The sequence below is a fragment of the Labeo rohita genome, chromosome 20 (genome assembly GCF_022985175.1).
Source record: "Labeo rohita strain BAU-BD-2019 chromosome 20, IGBB_LRoh.1.0, whole genome shotgun sequence".
In the NCBI taxonomy this organism is placed as follows: Eukaryota; Metazoa; Chordata; class Actinopteri; order Cypriniformes; family Cyprinidae; genus Labeo; species Labeo rohita.
The window spans coordinates 18,209,221-18,233,496 of NC_066888.1; the positions used below are offsets into that span (position 1 = coordinate 18,209,221).

The 24,276-nt window shown below is 36.2% G+C and overlaps 2 protein-coding genes across 3 annotated transcripts in view; one reads left to right on the top strand and one right to left on the bottom strand.

Annotated features, from left to right (window-relative positions):
* Positions 1 to 6,898: 6,898 nt before the first annotated feature.
* chac1 (ChaC, cation transport regulator homolog 1 (E. coli)) lies at positions 6,899 to 8,833 on the top strand. The gene is made up of 3 exons (XM_051138231.1): positions 6,899 to 7,561; positions 7,654 to 7,689; positions 7,986 to 8,833. The coding sequence occupies exons 1-3, from the start codon at positions 7,391 to 7,393 to the stop codon at positions 8,367 to 8,369; spliced, it is 591 nt and encodes a 196-aa protein (XP_050994188.1). The 5' UTR covers positions 6,899 to 7,390; the 3' UTR covers positions 8,370 to 8,833.
* Positions 8,834 to 10,537: 1,704 nt separating this feature from the next.
* Positions 10,538 to 24,276, bottom strand: part of ino80 (INO80 complex ATPase subunit) — a 53,192-nt gene continuing 39,453 nt past the window's right edge. Inside the window, exons 29-37 of one of the 2 annotated variants that reach the window (XM_051138229.1) lie at positions 21,555 to 21,649; positions 21,117 to 21,189; positions 18,598 to 18,756; positions 18,074 to 18,176; positions 17,873 to 17,961; positions 16,744 to 16,902; positions 16,220 to 16,379; positions 10,979 to 11,200; positions 10,538 to 10,890 (exon numbers count right to left, since the gene is read on the bottom strand). In XM_051138229.1, the coding sequence (XP_050994186.1) occupies positions 10,688 to 10,890; positions 10,979 to 11,200; positions 16,220 to 16,379; positions 16,744 to 16,902; positions 17,873 to 17,961; positions 18,074 to 18,176; positions 18,598 to 18,756; positions 21,117 to 21,189; positions 21,555 to 21,649 (1,263 nt within the window). In that variant the 3' untranslated portion in view covers positions 10,538 to 10,687. Of the gene's footprint in view, positions 10,891 to 10,978; positions 11,201 to 16,219; positions 16,380 to 16,743; positions 16,906 to 17,872; positions 17,962 to 18,073; positions 18,177 to 18,597; positions 18,757 to 21,116; positions 21,190 to 21,554; positions 21,650 to 24,276 lie in introns of both variants that reach the window. The other variant, XM_051138228.1, reaches the window with a different exon arrangement.

Sequence of the window (24,276 nt, forward strand, 5' to 3'; positions counted from 1 at the left end):
CACACTTATCTACAAACGCAAACGAGTTCCAGCTCCGAGGGCCTCAGCCTCGCCTTCGGGGCTAGAGGAGACATCTCCATCCCCAACAAAAGAATCAACCAGAGCTGTGCACGTGGCCTTGGCGCCCACAGATGGGTTTAAGGGCATTATGCGCTCCAAAATGGAAAGGATGGAATAAAAGCAAGGTTTTTATTTAAAATAAATAGTTAAATTAATCAAAGAATCATATTGGCCTGCCAGAGCAGAACAGGCTGTGCAGAGGGTGCAAAGGTCAAAGGTCTGATTGGCATTGATATTCATCATAAAAAAAAAATAAGAAAATTTGGAGTTTCATTTGATGTTCAGCTACAAGATTCATCCTTCCCATCAGTTTCCAAATAATTCATCACCATGGCCAAAATCAACATTATGAGACCCCATGCAAGGCACCAGAGGGCCATGCAGGAGATGCGTTTTAAGTACTAAAGCAGAAACGCTATTCCAGGAGGTCAAGCTCGGGTTTCTTTCCATTCCAAACCGAAACATAATCAACAACTGACAACAAATCTATGCCACGCAAACACTCTCCACACACACATCCTGTTCATCCGTGTCATCTAAGCATCCTTGTTTCTACGTCTGTGCTTGGGTCAAAAGGACGCTTAGGAAGAATAAACACATTTTGGGAAAGGTTCCGAGAGAATTTCCGTCAGCGGCTGGAGTTAAACACTTGTTATCACAGCAATTAGTCTTGCGCTAAAGCTTTCGCAATGCAACCTGTTACCCCTCCTGCCGCAACTGCAAGTGTGTATGTGTGTGTGTGCGCTTTGCTCTCTGGCCTCTGGGTCTAAATCGCATGGCCAGGCATTCTCATTGTGTTATAATCACTGCATCCTGTTTGTGACCCAGTGACATCATTTCCTGCTTCCTGTCTGATTAAAAAATGCAGAACATGCCGGCACTGGCCAAACGCTTTTCTCACGCATCTCTTTCTTTCTCCGTTCTCTGTTATTTGTACGGATCCCCAAAGTTGCAGGAAACGAGCTCATAACAAACAAAAGGGGAGGGGGGTATCAAATCAAGACTATTGATTTCATTTCAAGAGTATTTTGAAATCTGGCCTGTGGAATGTGAAAACATCCTTGATAGGAGGATGCTAAACATTCGTTAGATTTTGACACGGTCGGCCATGTGCAGTCGAAAGAGTCAAACGGGTAAACACAAATGAACTTTTTCTGAACCAGAAATCGCACATTGATGTCTTCCTAAAACAGAGTTTGATTGCAAAACTAGAATGTGAAATTTAAAACACATGATGTACGAAACACCCATCATGAGGCAGAAATCCAGCAAACCCAGAGGCCCTCCATCTGCAATTTTCCTTTATTAACACTAGATGTCACTAAAATGCCCATGCAGTTTGTACAGCAATACATGGTGCAAGTTTTCATTAAAAACAAACAAAAAAAAAAACATTGTGTTGTCTGTTGCTTATCACACTCTTCTTGAAGTTCTTTTACAAGATGTATTTAGTATTTAGTAAAATTTTAAAATATTTAACCATGTAACAAAAAACTAAACATGGCAATTCTGTCATTATTTACTCTCCTTCACGTCGTTTTATTTCTTCATGTCATTTATCTGATGCAAAGTACAGCAAAAACAGTAAAATTATGATTTTATATATATATAATGGCTTTCTATTTGAATATATTTAAAAATTTAACTTATTCCTGTGATTTCAAAGTTACATTTTTAGCATCATTACTCTTGTCTTCAGTGTCACACTGATCCTTCAGAAATCCTTCCAATATGCTGATTTGCTGTTCAAGAAACATTTTTATTATTATTGATACTTAAAACAGTTGAGTACATTTTTACAGGATTCTTTGATTAATATATAATGATAAATAAAAAGCCTTAGTAACATTATACCATTCAAAAGCTTGGAGTTAGAACATTTTTTGATTTTTGGGGGGAAAGAAATTATAGAAGCTAATATTTTTTTATTATTATTATTTTTTAAATCAAGTTTAAATTGACCAAAAGAGACAATAAAGACATTTATAATGTTACAAAAGAATTCTATTTCAGAAAAATGCTGTTCTTGAAAAAAGCTGAAAAAAAGCTATTTTCAACATTATTATAATAAATGTTTTTGAGCAGCAAATAAAAAATTTAGAATAATTTCTGAAAGATCATGTGACTGGAGTAATAATGCTAAAAATTCTGCTTTGAAATCACAGGAATAAACTACATTTTAAAAAACATTCAAATAGAAAACTCTTATTTTAAATAGTAAAAATATTTGCTGTACTTGGGTCAAATAAATGCAAGAGAAGAGATTTCAAAAACATTAGAAATCTTACTGTTCAAAAACTTTTGACTGGTGGTGTATTCTGAAGATCTGTTTTTGTCCATACAATGAAAGTCAATGGGGGTTCAGTGTTGTTTTGGACCCCATCCAGTTTCAATGTATGGACAATAAAATATCTAAAATATCTTACATTGTGTTCCACAGAATAAAGAAAGTCATACACGTATAAAGAACGTCAGGGTGAGTAAACGATGACACTTCCATTGGAACCATCCCTTCAAGAACATTATTAAAAAAAGAACAATAATAGTAAAAAAGTATGATTAAAACTTGCATAATAAGTGATGATCAATATAAATACATAATTATCAAGCATCTATCAGCGAACCAATTTAAAAATATGTACATTTATATAATACATCAACGTGTCCGAAACATTCCCTGCATTTAATCATGTATGGCAGGAAGAATGTTTAAGTGCACTACATGTGTACATGGGGCATGGGAATGTACTTTCTCCTAGGTTTTCTAGGTCAGTTTATTTTGGGTGTAGATTTCTTGGTCTCCACCCTATGGCAGTCACATTCTGTACATACGTGTGGGTTGTTGTTGTTGTTTTTTTTTTTTTGTTTTTGACATTTGACAGTGGTATGTTTCTAAAAACCAGTTCAACCGGTCATCAGTATAACATTAACCTTCCATGAGCCAACATAAACAATTTCCAGAATCTCATTCATTTTTAAAACAATGAGTTTTGTCAAATCACATATCATTTATACTAATTACTGATTAAGATAAACACTCAATCAATTATGCTAATCAATTCTTTCAAGGAATTTGAGCAACGGCCAAAAAACGTATAGTTTTAGAAATTTGTTGGTAGCGGCTAAAATGAAACAGGCAAGTACAGCACATGTCCAATTCACACAATATGCGTTTGTCATTCACGTAAGGTCAGCGGGGGCCTAGCGTGTCCGTGCCTAAGGTTACTGCGCTGGAGAAAGTAAACAGTCTGTCCCGTGAAAGGTCTGGTCACTGGAGCTCCCCCGTCTCCCTAAACTATAGGCAGAGAAAGGCTTGTGCATCATGCAGACTTTTAAGGAGCTTACATGTGCTTGTATCTTATGATGCCAGCTAATACCTCTATTTATAGATAATCCTATTTTAACCAAAGAAGTGCCTAAGCTATACTACAAGGAAACATCCAGGGGTGCCCAGGGGCAGAGGGGTGTTTTGTTTATCAACTGAAATTGGACTAATTCAAACTTTTAAAAAATAACAGAAAAAAGTAGCTGTAAATACAGTATGTTCCCTAACATAACTGTTTTGAAGTTTAGAGGTTCATTTACCTGGAAAAACAAACAGCATGATGGAAACAGCATGGGTTAATTTAAATATAGCCCATCCTTGCTGTTAAAGTCAGAAAAATGCAACATCCGCATTGTTGCAGAGTAAAATGAGTCACAGCAGGCTACTGGCTTAGAAACCGGGGTGAAAAACATTCAACCTAACACGTAAATTCCAAGCTGGGCTGATAAAAGAACGGTGACGCTGCTGAGATCACAAGCCTGCCCTGCCTGTATAGTTTGATGATGCCGTCATGTTGTCATTCTCAGGCTGGCCAGGTATATAATACGCAAAAACATTAATCTAATAAGACTCTGAATCTTCCAGACAGATAACAGGTCAGTACATAAATATTTGCTTTGCTAAGAACATGACGCATTTGTAAAGACAGACTACATGCACTCAGAGTGCTTTCCAAATTTAAAGGGACTGATGACCTTAACTTTATCATAATTCGTAAATGACGAAAACAGGAGATGTAAACAAAATAGAGATGAACAAATGTGGTTGTGTCCATCGGGAAGTCACAGGTTTGTAGAAAGATTAGCAAAAATTGTGACGGAGTTGTTGGAAAGATCTGAATATGTCACACTGTCATAGATAGAGATTACAGACAAAGGAGATCTAAAATACAAGCCGATGCCATAGCTTAAAAGATCTTTAGGTAGAAACTAATCTGTCTCAGCAGTCATGATAGGATAAAACTGAATGGAATGGCAATGTAAAATGCATTTGATATTTGAGTAGGCATTTAAAAGAAAAATGGAATTGGTGGATATGCTTTGCAACAGCATATTGATTTCCTTTTTATATTGCATGTGACTCTGGACCAGTCTTAAGTAGCCAAAAAAACATTGTATGCAGGGCCGCATTAACCACTGGGCTAAGCGGGGCTGAAGCCCCGGGGCCCGAGCAAGGAGGGGGCCTGTGATTGGCTGTGGAGTAGATTAACTGGCCATCGGTAGCGCCGATCGCCAAAGCCCCATCACGCCCCCTACATATTAGCGCTATTAGGAGTTTTTCCGTAAATTCCATGCAGTACCATTAGAGATTAAAACGTCGAGTTTGAATTTGGTTTACAAATCAAATGCGTTTTACTTTTGAACGACCTGTGCACGTATCTCAGGTGATCGTTGCGCCTAATGCTCGCAAATCACCTCTCTTCACTTCGTTCTGGCATAATCTGGAAATGGTACGCAGTAGAACTTATTTTCGATAAGTAAAAATGTCAACTTTTCTAAAAACAAAGGGTGCTACCTAAAAGGGGAAAACATGAGTTAATCAAATCCCCATTTTATTTTACTAAAGCTGATAGTGGTGTGAAAGTTGTGGAATGGTAAGTGGACCGGGCACATGGAGCAGATACAAACACAGCGTCATCGTTCCCACATATTTTAGCTTATTTTGATTATAAACTTGCTGGATGTATTAGCCTATTTTTTTGTGTTTGAACAACGTATGTTCGCTTATGGGTTGTGCGATAGTCCGGTAGAAATATGTAAATCGTTTTGCGCGTTCTGCTGTAGGCTAACTTTTCATTTAAATGCATTTAAGCGTTGTGGTTTAAGCAACTGTAACAAATTTAACTGTTCAAGGAAAATAAGCAGCAAGGCAGAATTAATTTTGGCAAATGCGCGCGTTGAAACGATTTCAGCCTGCAGCGCGCACCTGCTCGTACAGCGCCTGACTAAACTTGAGTTATTTTAAACGTTCAAACACACATAGTTACGTGTCAAAACACCTGTGTACTCGTCAACACAGTCATTTGTGTCCTAAAAATGAACGCAGTTAAAGATAAAGCACGTGTAGTAGTAGGCTATATGAGATCTTGTCATTATAAGATGAGATTTTAAAGGGATAGTTTTCCCCAAAATAAAAATATTGTCATCATGTACTCACTCTTAAGTTGCTCTAAACCTGTATGAATTTCTTTGTTCTCCTTAACATTTCTGGTCCCTCACTGACTCCAATAGTGGAGTTTTGTATTCATACTATGGAAGGGGATCCAGCAATTGTTCATTTACCAGTATTGTTCCAACTTTTTTTTTTTTTTTTTTTTTTTTGCATTCAACAGGAGAAGGAAGCCCATACAGGCTTAGAACAAATCAGCTTGTTTTTATTAGGCTACGTTTTTTTTTTTTAATTGAAATCAGTAGCAAGAATTATGAAATTGTGCTATATATATATATATATCATTATTGTGTTAGGGGGCCCTGCAGTAAGTCATAGCCCCGGGGCCCAGTGAGGTCTTAATGCCTCTAATAGCATTCTTAGAAGCCCCGGGGCCCAGTGAGGTCTCAGTGACTGTATGAGTCAAAATGATCAATTTTTCTTTTATGCAAAAAAATCATTAGGATAATCATGTAAAGATCATGTTCCATGAAGATATTTTGTAAACTTCCTACTGTAAGTATATCAAAACTTAATTTTTGCTCAGTAATACGCATTGCTAAAAACTTCATTTTGACAACTTTTAAAGGCGATTTTCTCAGTATTTTGATTACTTTTCTTCCTGAGGTTCCAGATTTTCAAATAGTGTATCTTGGCCAAATGTTGTCCTATCCTAACAAACCATACATCAATGGAAAGCTTATTTATGCAGCTTTCAATGACGTATAAATCTCAATTTATAAAAACTGACACTTATGTTTGATTTTGTGGTCCATGGTCACATATTATATTATATTTATTATATTATATATTACTTATGGCTCCGAGTCGCTGTGTATCACTCCATCATCCCTGCGACCCTACAAAGAAAAACGATTTGAAAATGAATAAATGGACGGATGTTATATTATACCTTACCGTATTAAAGAAATGATTACATTATTTTTCAATTTAGACTTCATACGAAGTCAAATCTGATACCTTGTATGTGCATTCAGCACTGTTTCCGTCTCAAATTGCATTCTTGGAAGGCCTGACGCAATACTTTCAGTACATACTGTACCAGTATAGCCGCTTGAAACGCTTGTTTCAAGTTGCATCAGCCGAGCAAACGTTAAGCGACAGATTTTCTGACGAATGAGCGTGGGAGTATTCCGTGACTGGCGTCTGTCTAGCCAATGAAATGAAACACCCTCGAACGTTTTTTCCTGGTTCGTGAGCCAATCAGACAGATATGCGCTTTTAGAATCACAGAGAGATGATTTGATTGGATAGAACACAAGACGCCCCGCCCTATACACGCTGTGATTGGGCAGAATTTTGAGCAAGGTCAGATACGCCCATAGATGCTGTCGCATATAGTCTGCCTCAAAGCAGCCTACATTTCATCAGCCGCTGAGGAGGAAAGCCAGCACGGTAGTCTAGGGTGCTTTATAAGCAACGGTTAAACGATTCTACTAACTTTAAAGTGTCGTGTTGTTGGCTGGGTAACGTTAGAGGTTTGTTTGTAAACAGTAGGCTGGCCGGTGAGCTAGCAACGGTTTTTGTGTTTTATTCTAGTTGAAAGAGCCGAAGAGGCCACGATGGAGTTTTAAGGCAATAATGCGGTAACTGCACGGCATCGGCATGCACCAGGCAAAGAAAAGCGATTTGCGGGACTTTACCATCACAACTGCCAAGCAGTTGGGCTCTGATACCGTCCGCGGTATAGCCGTGAGCCAACCGATACCTCTCCTACTTGACAGGAGGAAGCTAACGCTAGCAAGTTAGCCTGTGGGCCCATTCATTTAGCGCAAACAAGCTGTTACATCAAAGCGTACACTACTACCCTTACTATCCTCATACCATCCTGTAAAGATGAAACCTCAAGACATCATCGCTGGAAAATCCAGTCTGTGGATCTTCGGGTACGGATCGCTGGTTTGGAAACCTGACTTCAAGTTCAAGAGGAGCAAGGTCGGTTACATTAAAGGGTACAAGAGACGTTTCTGGCACGGGGATAATTTTCATCGTGGAGATGATGAAATGGTGAGTGTTTTTTAATTTTCTTAAAAACATAACTAAATACTTGCACTGCTCCTTCAGTGAAACTCATTGAACCTTGCCTTTTTCTATGACAGCCCGGAAGAGTGGTGACGCTCATCGAGGAGGATGACGTAAGTGGAACTTCCCATTTTATAGGAACAACGCTGTGAACGGAGAAATGTTCGATTTTCTGGGCGTAATGATAGTGACTTAATTTTTTTTTTTTCTGTTTACTCAATTGCCTTGTTGCAAACCTGTCTGACTGACTCATCTGATAAACACTAAAGACGTTAAATTAAATGACAGCGTCAGTCTCCATTCACTTAGTAAATTAGATTTGGAACAACATTAACTTTTGAGTCAGCTTCCTCTTTTAAATACTCCTTCCCTTAAGTATATCTGACTAACCTTCTGTTTTTATACACAGGCGTGCACCTGGGGTGTTGCCTTCGAAGTGACTGGATCTCAGGTTGAGGAGTCTCTGAAGTACCTGAACGTGAGGGAGGCGGTGAGAGGCGGCTACCTGACCCGGTTCGTAGAGTTCATCCCGCAGGGCATGAACCAGTCGCCGGTCCAGGCTCTGGTTTACATCGCCACGCCAGACAACCCTATGTACCTGGGGCCCGCCTGCACAGAGAAAATCGCCGCTCAGATCGCCGTGTGCAAGGGGAAGTCGGGCCACAACATCGAGTACCTGCTTCGCCTGGCGGAGTTCATGAGAGTCAGCTGCCCTGATGTGGAAGACCCTCACCTGTTCTCCATCGAGGCAGCTGTTCTCGCCACCATTAGACCCATGTTGTTAGCAGGCTAGACATCTTCTGTAAAACATTAAATTAAGGTCCATAATTTAGTCCATACACCATTAAGGTCCTAACATACAGTTAATGTTGCCGTCCTTGATTGTGATTTAGTGGCTATTTGAATATTATATTCTCCCTATACCAAGCTATTAAAACTTACTGTAGTACAGTAAAGGTACTGTATTAAGGGAAATGGTATTTTAGGTAAATGTTGTGATTCTGTAGCATGACATCATGCATACTGTCAGTTCTCATTGTCTTGTGTTTTTAACTCAAGTATATGGTGCTGTAGTACAAAGGCATGCTTGTGTGACAATGTATTGCCAAAGTTTGTCCGGTTCTAAAGCTGTTACATTTTTGTTTTGAATATGAAACATTAATACACTTCCATTTTCATTTGCACTGCAGCAGAATACTGTAAAGCCAGTACAGCTGTTTTCCTTTTTGCACATTAAAACTTTCAGAAAAACTGTAACCTGATTGTCAAGTGTGTCTGTTAAATGTGTAGGGAAGACCTGAGGTCAAAAATTTACATATACCTTGCAGAACCTGCAAAATATTAATTATTTTACCAAAATAAGAGGGATCATACAAAATGCATGTTTTTTATTTAGTACTGATCTAAAGATATTTCACACAAAAGATGCTTACATATAGTCCACAACAGAAAATAATAATGGAATTTATAAAAAATAACCATTCAAAAGTTTACATACGCTTGATTCTTAATACTGTTACCTGAATGGTCCACAAGTGACTTTTTTTTTTTTTTTTTTGCGTAGAGCAGCTATGCTTATGATTTCAGAAGGTTCAAACACTGATGCTTCAGAAGTAAACGACGCATTTGAATTTGGGGTTGAAAACTTTTGAACGAGCAGTTTAACCCTTCAGGATAAACAAGGGACTCCTGAACAACCATCCCTAAAAAAACCCCCAAACAGCTGTGGATCATTCAGGTAACAACACAGTATTAAGAATCAAGTGTATGTAAACTTTTAAACCGGGTTATTCTTATGAATTCAACTATTATTTTTTTCTTGTGGACTATATGTAAATTTATCTTATGTGACATATCTTATTCAGGTCAGTGCTAAATAAAAAAAAAATTACACACATTTTGTATGATCCCTCTTATTTTAGTAAAATAAAATAATATTAGTGATTCTGCAAGGTGTATGTACACTGTAAATTTACCAAAAACCACATTATCCCACAGGGAAAATTTCAAATCATTGAATCAATGTTTATTTAGTTTTTCCTCCAAGTTAGTAAAAGGACCATTTGGGTTTTTCTCTTCAGGTATTTACAATGACCTATAAAAATAGACAAGCAATTGGGGGAAAATGGAGAACTTTGAAAGGGACGAAACCCTTTAAGTATTTACATACATAGAACATTTATCATCACATTTAAAGACAAAATAAACCCAGACACGGCCTTCCTCAAAACCATAGCCATATGTCACAGATGCAACAAAATTATGGACTTCTCATGTTATTTAAAAATAAAACAGCTTTGATACAATTTACAACTAGCACAGATCATCATAAATTACCAAGTTTTAACTTAAGCTATGATACATTTCACATCCAAGTATTTTAAGTCACGATCTGAGCAGTGACATGTTTTTCAAGCAGCACTCACTTCGGAACATTTTTACTACAAAAAACATTGATTTCTTTTATTCTTCCCAAGAGAAAATATATATATTAGTATTTAAGCCAAAATCTTTGAATTTGCAGCAAATAAACATAGAAAGAAGGCCATTCGGTATTTAAATTGAACAAATGTCAACGAGTCTGTCCTACAAAAATACGAGCGATCTTACAAAAGCAGTCTCATCTGTTTCTGTGTTCAAGGTAAAGACTTTGTTCAAAAGGGTGTTCAATAACCATCATTCCTCTTCTGTTTCCATTTCAACTAATCTCTGCTCATAACAATGCTGAACATCTTGTGATTAGTGCCAGAAGATGAAGAAAACTTTTGGCCCTCATCAGATAACAAAACAAGAGTTGTCAATGGAATAAACTCTTCGGTCCACCTTTACAATGGGTATTTTCTGTATGAAGGAATAATTTCATATTCAGGAGATCCAATTCTAAATGAAAAAGTGACTTGTTTTTGCTTTTAGAGAAGTATACAACCTCCCACACTGCTTACCAGCCCCTGAAATGGATGATAAATTGGGGTGGGCATCGGGTTGGGTTTCACAGTGACAGTAGGGCAGGTGGTGTGATAGTGGCTCGACAGCATAAGCGTGAGAATCGTCAACCTGGGACTGAAAATGTACTGGCCATGCTACAATCAAAAAGCCAAGATTCACAAGCTGCTACCGCCCACTGTGGTTGCTGGGTCCTTTGCCTCTCTTAGTGGGGTTGTGTTGGCTTTGTGAACTGCCGTGTGATAAAGTCTGAGAGTTGGTGGCCACGGCGCTTCCTTTAGCCTGGGGGGAGGAGGTGCCAGTTGGAACAAAGGCAGGTGTGGTTGAAGACCGAATAAGAGCCGGTTGTAAGGAGCCAGTTGCTGGAATACCTGGAAGAGGGTTGATTAACAATGGATGAACTGATATAGACCTTTTCATCAGGAATTATGCCAGTTACAGTCAGATCTGATCTGTTACCTTTGGAAACACTGTAGCCATATGCGGCATACGCAGCTGCAGACGCAGCGGCCGCCCCTGCCATTGCACCTGCCATTGCTGCAGCACTGCCCGCGGTGGACTTCCGTCCTCGTCCCTTTCTCATAGAAGATGACTTCCCGGCTCCTCCAGAGCCTTTGGGTCGGCCTCGACTCCGACCGGACCTTCCCCTGCCAGGACTGGATATGTCTTGTGAGGAGACACCTGAGAGAGAGTCATGTGTGATGAAATTGGATTAATAGCTTCTGAAAATAAATATAATTACATTTTAAATAAATTAAAATGGAAAACTATAGAAGCTTTTTGCCTTTTCCGCCACTGAATAAAAAACATCAACAACAACAACAAAAAAAAACGGTAATTGCGACTTTTAAATCACACAATTTATTTTCTCGAGAGTTAACCTCGCAATTCTGACTTTTTTTTCTCAGAAATGCATAGTACAAACTTGCAATTCTGACTTTTTCTCAGAATTGTGAGAGTTAAGCTAGCAATTCAATTGCTAATTTTTTGCAGAAGTGGATGATATAAACTTGCAATTCTGACTTTTTCTTAAAATCGCATGATAAAAACTTTTAACAAACAATTTAAACAACTGCGAGTTATAAAGTCAGAATAGCGGGATATAAGCACACAATTGCGAGAAATAAAGTCAGAATTGCAAGATAAAAACTTGCAATTCTGACTTTTTCTTGCAAATGCGAGAAAAAAAACTCAAAATTGCAAAATAAAAACTCACAATTCTAAATTTTCTTGCAAATGTGAGTTTGTATCTCACAATTTGACTTAACGCGCAAACTCGGATTTGCAAGAAGTCAGAATTTTTATCTTGCAATTTTGATTCTTATCGCGAGTTCAAATCACGCAATTGTGAGTTTATTGCGAGTCAAAGTCAAACTGCGAGATACAAACTCGTATGTGCAAGAAAAAGTCGGAATTGCGAGTTTTTATTTTGCAATTTAGAGTTTTTTACTTGCATTTGCAAAAAAGTCACAATTGCATGATATAAACTCTAAATTGCAAGATAGAAACTTTTTCTTGCAAATACGAGTAAAAAAAACTCAAATTCACAAAATAAAAACTTGCAATTCTGACTTTTTCTTGCAAATGTGACTTTGTATCTCACAATTCTGACTTAACACGCAATTGTGTGTTATAAAGTCAGAATTGCAAGACATTAACTCGCAATTCGGAGAAAAAAAAATAATAAAAATCACAATTTTGTGATATAAACTCACAATAGCGAGAAAAAACTAACAATTGCAAGATAAAAACTCACAATTCTGACTTTCTTGCAAATAACACGCAATTGTGTGTTATAAAGTCAGGATTGCGAGATATAAACCCGCAATTCAGAGAAAAAAAGTCACAATTGCATGATAGAAACTCACAATTACAAGATAAAAACTTGCAATTCTGACCTTTTCTTGCAATTGCAACTTTATATCCGCAATTCTGACTTTATAACACGCAGTTGCGAGTTAAGTCAGAATTGCAAGATATAAACTCACAATTGCATGATATGAATTCGCAATAGCAAGAAAAACTCAAAATCGCAATTCTGACTTTTTCTCGCAAATGCAAATTTGTATTTCGCAGTTCTGACTTAACTTGCAGTTGTGTTATAAAGTCACAATTTCGTGATATGAACTCAATATGCAATTCTGACTTTTTTTTTGCAATTGCGAGTTTATATCTTGCAATTCTGACTTTGTAACACGCAACTGCAAGTTAAGTCAGAATTGCAGACTTAAGGCACCAGCAGCCTCATGGTTAGTGCGCCGACATATACAGTGCAACTCCCACCCCCCCTCTCTCTACCCATACTTTCCTGCCATCTCTCCACTCTCCAATCTGAATAATAAAGGAATAAAAAGACTAAAAATATATTAAAAAAAAATTCAGACTTTTTCTTGCAAACGCGAGTTTGTATCTTGCAATTATGACTCGCAATTGACTCGCAATTCAGACTAAAAAGTCACAATTGCATGATCTAAACTCAGAATAGCGAGAAAAAAACTGAATTGTGAGATAAAGATGCAATTCTGAGTTTTTTTCCTCACAAGAAGTAAACTTGAAATTACAAGAAAAAAAGTCAGAATTGTGAGATAAAAAGTCACGATTACCTTTTTTATTTTTTATTCAGTGGTGAAAATGGGCTTCCATAGGAAATAGTTATTTTAGATTGTAAAAACATTTTGCAATAATACTGTTTTTACCATATTTTTTATCAAATACATGCAGCCTTGGTGAGCATAAGGTTCTTTCAAACACCTCAAAAAACTGCCAATCCCAAACTTGGTAGTGAATCCTCAAAATATGATTTCACAGATCCACGACTATTTAATAGATTAAGTGCCAGCCAAACACATCAATAGGTTTCTTCTAAATTGTCAGAGCTGCCATTTTTCCTCTAATCCTCAGTTTATTATGAGGTTGCATGCCGAGGCCGTCCGAGCCACTGCGGCCTAGACTCACGCACACCCTGTCTCCTTCATAGCCACAGTTCTGCTCGCGTTTCACAGGCAAGCTCAAACCAACAAACCTCTGCGCTCTCAGCCTTTATGGCTTAGACTCCAACACTGCTTATTAGCACTGCTCATCACTCGAGAGAAAGGCAGCCAGATCTGTGCTAAATGTGTCCTTGTTAAACTAGAAGTGGCGTTCGAAAGTTTTGAACTCTTTTCTGTATGTCTATAAATATGAGCCAAACAATCATCAGATTTTCACATTCCTGAAAGTAGGCAAAGACAATCCAATCAAACAAATGAGACAAAAATACATACTTGTCAGAAAAATAGTCTAGTGTTACACGTCTGTGAGTGGCAAAAGTATGTGAATCTTTGCTTTCAGTATTTGGTGTGACCACCTTTTGCACCAACTGCAGCTAAACGTTTCTTGTAACTGCTGATCAGTCCCGCACAACCGCTTGTAGGAATTCTAGCCCATTCCTCAGTACAAACCACTTCAGCACTTCAATGTTGGCGGGTTTCCTTCTAAAAACTGCTTGCTTCAGGTCCTTCCACAACATTTCAGTTGGATTAAGGTCTGGGCTTTAAAAAAACATCAACTTTGTTCTTCTTTAACCATTCTTTGGTAGAATGACTTGTGTGCTTAGAGTTGTTGTGTTGTTGCATGACCACCTTTCTCGTGAGATTCAGTTCATGGACTGATCTCCTGATATTTTCCTTTAGAATTTGCTGGTATAATTCAGAATTCATTGTTCCATCAATGATGGCAAGGCGTTCTGGCCCAGATGCAGCAAAACAGGCCCAAACCATGATAATATCACCACCATGTTCACAGATTGGATAAGGTTCTTATGCTGGAATGCAGTATTTTTCTTTCTTCAAAGTACATAATGGTTCTCATTTAAACCCAAAATTTCTATTTTGGTCTCATCCATCCATTAAATCTTTTTTCAATAGGCCTCTAGCTTGATCATTATCCAACTGCAGATGGTCAGCAATGTTCTTTGTTGGTCAATTACTCCTGCAGAGCATAACAATGCTCTTAAATTTCCTCCATTTGTACACAATCCAAGTCCAAACTCTTTAGAGATGGTTTTGTAAAAATTTCCAGCCTGATGAGCAACAGCAACTATTTTTCTGTGGCCCTCAGAGATCTCCTTTGTTTATGCCGTGATTCACTTTCACAAACATTGATCAGACTTTGACAGATCCCTGAATTTGCGACTGAAAACTACTGCGTGCGACTATGAAAAAATATTTAGGAGCAACAGTGCGACTGACCCGATCAGCATATTTGTGTTTGCGCTGAGGGGAGCTTCAAAGGTTTCCACGTGTTTTTCGCAACATTGAGTAATGCCCCACAGACATGTCTCACGAATCCTTTTATAAACAAAGTGTAGAGAGAGTGTAAATAAGAGACTTATTGTGCAGTGTAGAGAACTTTGATGGTCATAGTGGAGCTTTGTGAGATCGCAATGAACTAAGACGAGTGACAGCTTTTAATGATTTTTAAGGGAGTTTGTCAATGAGATACTGATTTAATACAACATTTAATAAACAAGAAGTTAATATTAAGTGACTTACATTGTCTGACTATAACACTATTGCCTGATTTTACTCGATTTCATCGTCAGAAATAGTCTGAAACAAGTCACAACTGAGCCACTGCACATCTCCATTCAAACACAACAGTGTTTAGTTGAATGACCATGCATTTTTAAACAAATCTAGTGAGTCAATGATTCAATTTCCCTTTCATAAAGATGGTCACTTGCTTCATTCCTGAATGAATCAGCTGTTCGAACGAATCAAATAAATGATATGATTCTGTAATTAAATCAGTGACTTGCCGCCACCTACTGGCAGATTTAGTCTCATTTTTAAAGTATCTTTTCAGTTATTTAAATCATTTAATATTTCTGTATACAAAATGTTCAATTTAAAACATTAATCTCAACATGAATTTACAAATTTGACTGCACTCATGCCACCTCTGAGCCTCATTAAACAAGAATATACACCTACAAGCCACTTTTGTGTTCTTCTATGCCACCTCTGTAGTACAAATTAATTTTGTTAATACTAATGTCATTTGATTGCTAACTTATTCTTATTCTATTTGTTCTTATTCTGTTGTTTTAATTAGAAATTTTAAAAAAGCTTAAGAATACAATTTTGGAAGATGACATACTTTTAATAAAGTTAGAAAAATGCCATTATAAAGGTAAAAAATATCACCTCGTAATGGGAAGGCTAATTTTTGATCAGATTTTTTGATTATTGATTATCGAAATTTTTTTTAATTATGAGCACAAGTGCTCCTAAAAAGAAAAGTAAGCATAGAGCCCAGATTCTAATTTCACCTTTAAATTAAAATTTACATACTTTTGCCACTCACAGATATGTAATATTGGGTCATTTTTCATAAAAAAATTACAAACTCTATATTTTTGTCTCAGTTGTTTGATTGGGCTCTCTTTGTCAGCTTTCAAGATTTACATGAAAATCTTTTGGGTCATACTTATGCAGAAATACAGAAAATTGAAAAGGGTTCACAAACTTTCAAACACCACTATATATTCAGAGATTTGAATTTACCACAACAAACACATAAGAAGTTGTAGCAAATGTACAAGGTTAAACTGAAAAAAAAAGTTTGAATGCATAAAATTGTAAGGCTATGTGCAATATAACATCTTTCTGTGAGTTATGTAAGCCTGAATATAATAAGAAACAAAACGAGGGTACCCACCATTCATCGTGTCAGACACAGAGCCGGCGATCGAAGCGGGAGAGTTTGTTGCACGGGACTGTGGAGCAGAAGACACAGGTTCGTCCACAATTACCAGCATGTCGCTGCTGCTCTCGTCTGCGGGAATGGAGCTGGGCTGGAGCTCGCTGCTCAACGAGATCTGCAGAGACACACAGTTCTAGGGGTGAGACAGGGACAGAGGGACAGCACCACGAAGGAAAGACAGCAGGACCAGAAGATGGACGAGGAGGAGGAAGAGCGGCGTGAGATCGGTGTAGCAAGTAAATGAGAGGATGTGTGTTGACAATGGCATAATAGCTCTATAGAAATCATCCATTCTCTGGGAAAGTTCTCACATGATTGTTTTGGGGACTCATCGGCTAAAGAAATGTCATTACAGGACCAGCACTGTACAATAATTCTTCCTGACATCATGACCTCTGCAATTCAACAAACATTATCAGGATCACACAGTTCCGTCCAGTCCAGGAAGCGCATATGAGTCGAGTCTCGTTCGTTCTTACCTCACTGAAAGGGCTGGGCATGGCAGAGTCCATGTCCACACTGATAAACGAGTCTTCTCCGTCTGCCGAAAGATTGGAGTTGTCTGCAGATGGGACAAAAGGGATGACCACATTCACACCATCCTTCTTCCTCTTAGTGTCTGGGTCATCCTCCTTTCTCTTCTTTAAAATAAGAGGGATGCAGGGAAACAGGACAGTTGGACAAGGGCGATTAGGGCATTTTCTTCACTTGAAAAATAATGTATCATTTCTACATGGATTTCTACATCAGGAACCTGATAGAAAATCTTTAGAGTAAAAAAAACTGTGTGGTAATGAATATAAAGCAGTGCTATTTTACTATATACTATTAGAATATTTATATTTTAAACAAGGTTTTATTTTTATATTTTATTCTTCATTTTTAGTAGTTTTTTAGTTTGATTTATAATTAATTTGTCTTTATTTCTAAGTTTTTCATCTAATATTTAAAATATTAAAATTTTAATAGTTTTTAGTTTTAGTTAACAATGACAACACTGATCTAGAGCACAACTATTATTGTTAAACACCATGGCACAGGAAGTAGATTCTTTGTATTTTTATTTATTTTTTAGCAAAAAATAAATATTATTGTTGAACAACATGGCACAGCAAGTAGATTCTTCACATATATATATATATATATATATATATTTTATTTTATTTTTTTTTTAACAAAAAATTATTAGTATTGTTGAAGACCACGGCACAGGAAGCAGATTCTTCGTAATTTTTTTAAAGTAAAAAATAAATATTATTACAATTTCTTTTTTAATTGTTGAACACCATGGCACAGCAAGTAGATTCTTTTTTTTTTTTAAGCCAAAAATAATAATTATTATTGTTCAATACCATGGCACAGCAAGTAGATTATTTTTTTTTTTTAAGCTAAAAATAAATATTATTATTGTTGAACACCATGGCACAGCAAGTAGATTCTTCGTAATTTTATTTTTAGTAAAAAATAAATATTATTGTTGAACACCACAGCACAAGAAGTAGATTCTTCATCATTTTTTTTAAGCAAAAGATAAATATTAATATTGTTAAACACCACAGCACAGGAAGTAGATTCTTCATCACTTTATGCCTCTGTGAGGGCACTTACCCTTTCTGCATACTTCTCCCTCTTCCTCTTCCGCTCTTTCACCTTACTGGTCTCCTCCAGCTGTCGTTTTTCTTCCTGCCGTAAACGCACTGCCCAGAAAAACAACCAAACCATCCGATCAGCGCTGAGCAATTAATTAATTTATTACCTAATTTATAACATACATATGCGTTTATTATCATGAACGCAGTGACAACTCACATTTTTTCTCCAGCTCCTCATCATCCAGCAGCAAACTGACGACCTCTTTAGGCTTCAGGGTGTCAGGTTTAAAATTTCCGCCTGATATTACCATCCTCTGAATCTGAAGTGCAGATCCCACAGCAGAAAGTGATTATTGAGACAGAGAAAAAATAAATCAAATCAGTAAGAGCAGAAAGAGGAGAACACTTGACTCTTGGAAACATATACTGACTATAATGATGTGTTGATACAGACGTCCTGGACTACATGTGACTGTTTAGAGCATATATGCAATTACAGTATAATTAGTTGTAATTGCAGTTAAAACCATGGGCTAAATATTCCTTTAACTCCCTTGTCACTGCAAAGACTCCTCTGAGGTTTGACATTTAGATAAATACGGTTTTTGTAACTTAAACTGACTGATGTAAGCGAAGACGGGAAAAAGGAGTAATTTGTTTAACCATCGCAGAATTAGCTGAATTAAAAGGAAAACGTGCTAAATTTTATTTTGTGTGACCTTCTCTATAACGTGTACTAACCTCACTCTTTTCTTTGGCTCTCTGTAGGATGCGTTCCTCAATTGTCCCTTTGCAAATAAGCCGATAGACTGTGACCTGCTTGGTTTGTCCAAGTCTGTGCGCTCGATCCATGGCCTGCTGGTCAACTGTGGGGTTCCAGTCACTGTCGTAGAAGATCACCTGGAAAGAGAGGAAATGTCTAACTTAGTCACATGAATGCTATTCCACAGATAGCATTTTTAATTCTTGCACATATTTAACGCTGGACCACAAAACCAGTCATAAGGGTCCATTTTTTTAAACTGAGCTGAATAAATAAGCTTTCCATTGATGTATGGTTTGTTGGGATAAGACAATGTTTGGCTGAGATACAACTATTTGAAAATCTGGAATCTGAGGGTGCAGAAAATCTAAATATTGAGAAAACCACCTTTAAATTTGTTCAAATGAAGTTCTTAGCCATGCATATTACTAAGAAAAAGTTTTGATATATTTTTGATAAAAAAAAGTTTTTAAATATTTACGGTAGGAAACTTACAAAACATCTTCATGGAACATGATGTTTACTCAATATCCTAATGATTTTTGGCATAAAAGAAAAATGGATAATTTTGACCAATACAATGTATTTTTGGCTATTGCTACAAATATACCCATGCTACTTATGACTGGTTTTGTAGTCCAGGGTCACATAATTCACACTGGTTTAAAATACTAGATTGCACACCTCCACGGTCAATTCACTGACCATCTGATGCATATTGTATACAAAACTGGAAAGCACTTTCTGAATCTGGCAAGTTCTTATCTGATTGGCTGACCCAATTCAACATCTGGGAGTAAAAGCATAGTTTTCTTTTATTTATTTATTTATTTTTTTAAATCAGTCCACTTTGAAATTGAGTTTTGTGTTTTACCTACATTTTAAATACATAAATAAATAATCCAATATGTTGTCATGTCATATTCATTTTACTCTAAAAATTCAAATTGCATCTAAAAACTCTAAATTAAAATTGCATCTAATTTTAATTGATAAAAAAAAATAAAAAAATAAAAAAGTTGACAAAAGAGTGAAAATCAAATATTTGAACATTTTATACACTAATTTAAACATTGTTTTCAACCTTTAACAAAAAAAAAAAAAAAAAAACATGTGAAAACGTGTTTATTCATTAATGCTGATTTATTATCAATATTGAAACCAGTTTTGCTGCTAAATATTTTTTGGAACCTTTGAAACTCTTTCCAGGATTCTTAAACAAATAAAATGATTTAAACAGAACAGGATTTAATGTAAAGTAGAAATATTTTGTACACTACCATTTAAAAAGTTTGGGGTCAGTATTTTTTTTCTTTCTTTTTTTTATGTTAATTTGATAAAAAGTGATAGTAAAGACCTGTACTGTTAGAAAACATTGATGTTTTGAATAAATGCTGTTCTTTGAAACATTTACGCATCAAAGAATCCTGGGAAAAAAGTATTACAGGTTTCAAAAATATTAAGCAGCACAACTGTTTCCAACACTGATAATAAATCAGCATATTAGAATGATTTCTGAAGGATCATGTGACACTGAAGAATAGACTAATGGCTGTTAAATTTCAGCTTTACATCGCAGAAATAAATTATATTTGAAAGTATATTAAAATAGAAAACCATTATTTTAAATTATAATAATATTTCACAATATTACAATTTTTCTTTATTTTTAGTCAAATAAATGTAGCCTTGATGAGCATAACAGATTCTTTAAATAACATTAAAAATCTTACTGATCCCTAACATTTAAAAGGCAGTATATATTAGAGATATATGTAGCATACATGTACACTGTAAAAAACAAAAAACTGAGTCAGCTTAAAATAATTTGTTACCCTGCTGCCTTAAAATTTGAAGTTTTAGTCAACCAAATGTTAAGTTGTACTCAAATAAGTTTAGTCAAACTTAAAATGTTAAGCTGTAAAATTTTAAGTGAATCAACTTAAATATTTGTGTTTGTTAAACTTAAAACAACTAACATTTCAGCTGAATAAAAATTTTTTGAGTTGACTGAACTTAAAATTTTAAGGCAGCCAGGTAACAAATTATTTTAAGTTGACTCAACAAATTGTTTTTTACAGTGTAGTGCAAGTAAGTTTTGCTGTTTTTTTGAGCCATGTCAAATAATTAATCCTATTTCTGCGTCTACACAAACTACACTTTTTAAATTATACATTTTTCTCAAGTTTTCTGTGAGTTTTCTGTGCTTGTAGAGACTGCTGCACCGTTATTATTTAATACCTTTCTATTATTGCGTTATCTACCATTTCAGATAAACCCACCCCCAAACAAAACAAACTGTGGTTGGTCGTGTTACACGGTGACCATTTGGTCGAAGCTTCAAAGTGTCCATGTGAAGGTCAACCAGTTCAGCAGCTATAATTACACGAGTGCTAAATGTCTTTGAGTTCATACAATATTAGAAGCCGTTCTCATGGCCCTCGGTGGGGGGAAGGTGATCTGGTAATCATGATGTGCTGATGGGCTAAGGCCTCACCGTGTCTGCAGCTGTCAGGTTGATCCCCAGGCCTCCAGCTCTGGTACTGAGGAGGAAGACAAAAATATCCGTCCTGCAAAGGGAGGGGAGACCAGAATAGTGAGAGAAAGCAAATAAAGCGCAGGCAGGTCGTGCTGTTCAAGGGGCCTGCCCAACCGCCCAGGATTTACATAGAGAAACGTTTCAATATACAACACACTCCTCTAGAAAATAAAAACCAGAGCCCACTGCACCCACAGAGAGCTGAGCTAATGCAAACCAGACCCTGTGAGGAAGGGTGGGGAGAGAGAAGGGAGCGCAAAACCTTGACAGCACCACCAGGGATGAGGAATTTACGCTTGGTGACATTTTGGAAAAACAAGCCCCAATTAGATTTAAGAAGAGACGGGCGCTTACAGATGTGTACGTCTCCTTTTCAAACCGTAGTTGAAAACTTACCGGCTCTGGAAGTCGGCCACCATGTCCCGCCGCTCCGAAATCTTGGATGAACCATCCAGTCTCATGTAAGTATGCTTGCGGTACACCATGTACTCCTGCAGGACAGTTGAGAAACATTTCAAGTAAGAAAACGGAAAATTAGCAGGTAAACAAGTCAACGATACAAAACCGGTGTGTCTATTTCACTTTAATCCTCTCATAAAGACCACAGGGCCGCCACAAATCCTCATTAGCATTACAGACTCTTCTCAGTGACTTTTCTCAAATGACCTCCCACTCTCCTACGCCACCCAGGGTGAAGTCTCGACTCCATCGGGCCTACGACTCAACTGGATGGCCTCCCAAAAGCACATCTGGACCGTATGAAGCAAGCATTAGCAGTCTCCTTGACATTAACTGTCTTTGATTAGGACTTTGTTCCAGCCCGAAGTAACATTAGATCACAAATCCCAAGCTTCTCTGCAGCTGTAAGTAATGGGACCATCTTAAATAGCATTACACCGCTGAGAATATAACTCCAGGTTAGCAGAGTGTTAAACATAAGATGATTTACCCTAAGACTTAGGAACAAAGCCTGGAATATGCTTGAACAAACCTCAAGTGGGACTTGAGCTATTGAACACATAATAAATTTTTTAAAAACTTGACCGAAATACTCAAGGGATCTGTTTGGAGAGACACAATATCAGAGGAGACAAGAACTAATAGGCTTCGGCTTCTGCACAGAAAATACATTGATACAGAGGTTTTCAAATTGGGATACAGGGACCTACGAGGGGTTTGAGGGAGTCCGTGGAAAATTTTGGGAAAAGATTTTACAAAACGCATTTCTGTCAAAGTTTGTCAAAGTTAATTTAAGAAGGAAATGAATAATTGTTTAATGTTTTTAAAACATTTTAATGATTTACACTACCAGTCAAAAGTTTCTGAACAGTAAGATGTTTCATGTTTTTTTTTTTTTTTTTAAAGAAGTCTCTTCTGCTCACCAAGCCTGCATTTATTTGATCCAAGTAGCAAAAAAGTAAAATTTTAAAATATTTTTACCATTTAAAATAACAGCTTTCTATTTGAATATATTTTAAAATGTAATTTATTTCTGTGATTTCAAAGCTGAATTTTTAGCATCATTACTCCAGTCACATGATTCTTCAGAAATCATTCTAATATTCTGATTTGCTGCTCAAAAAAAAAAACATTATATGTCTGAAATAGAAATCTTCTGTAACATTATAAATGTTTTTATCATCACTTTTGATCAATTTAAAGCATCCTTGCTAAATAAAAGTATTAATTTCTATAATCTAAATACATTTCTACACATAATGTTTCTTAAAGGTGAATATAGGCTAAACCAGACTGAAATGACAATAAGAATTAGATATATATTTGGGTGGTGTAATATTATAATAAAATGTTTTAAGATAACCCATGTTATTTAAATGACTAAATTAGACAATAATGAGCAATAATTATTCACTGGATCAGAAACAAGCAGACTAGAATAAATAGCAACACAGTAGCAAACTATAAACTGCAAAAATTGCAAATCAAAAATGAATAACTAATCCAAAGCTTATTATTTTAGCCTACTCATAAATGTTCAAACTTTGGATTAATCATTCATTTTTGTTCATTTATTGTTCGCAACTCGATTGCTATTTATCCTAGTCTGCCCGTCTCCAGAAAAAAAAAAATTATGATGAATAAAACAATTTTTATGATTACCTCAAGTTCATTGGTGTTGTTCTCTTATTCAGTTATAAATGATATAACTAAACAAATGAATAATAAATTAGCTGAATCAGTGCACTTAAATTTGTAATTGCATCATACATCCTATGCAGTGTGGTGAATTACTGTTGCTCATTATTGTCTACTGAACATAAAACAACAGCACAAAGACATAGTTCATGACTAAAATAATCCTTTCATGACTCTAGACATTATTTTGTGAAGACAGTAGCATAACACAGTGACATAATATGTTTTTAGCCATATCAAAAAAGAAGTCATGTGCATGGGTAAATTTAACTGGCAGTTTTAGGTACAGTTGAAGTCAAAAGTTTACATACACCTTGTAGTGTAAAAAGTTAAGTATTTTACCAAAATAAGAGGGACCATACAAAATGCATGTTATGTTTTTATTCAGTACTGACCTGAATGATATTTCACATAAAAGAAGAACAGCTTGCAGTTTAACTGTTCAGGACAAACAAGGGACTCAACTATCACTAAACAAAAAAATAACATAGCTGTGGATCATTCAGGTAACAACACAGTAGGGTCAAGGGTATGTAAACTTTGGAACAGGGTCATTTTTTATAAATGTAACTATTATTTTCTCTTGTGAACTATATGTAAACATCTTTTATGTTAAATATCTTATTCAGGTCAGTACTAAATAAAAAATAACATGCATTTTGTATGATCTGTCTTATTTTGGTAAAATAATTAACATTTTGCAGATTCTGCAAGGTGTATGTAAACGTTTGACCTCAACTGTAAGTAGGTGTTTATAAATGAAAACATATAGCTTCCTTTATATTTTAGGAAGGAATACAGAATTTATCATTCACATTATAAGAATAGAATGGTTATATACATAGTGACATATTTCTATTCAAACAACAGGATATTTGGATAATATATTCTCCATTATAAACTAAAAGGGTTGAAAAATAAGACATATTTGCGATGCCAGCTGAAAAGGAAAGTCGTTTCA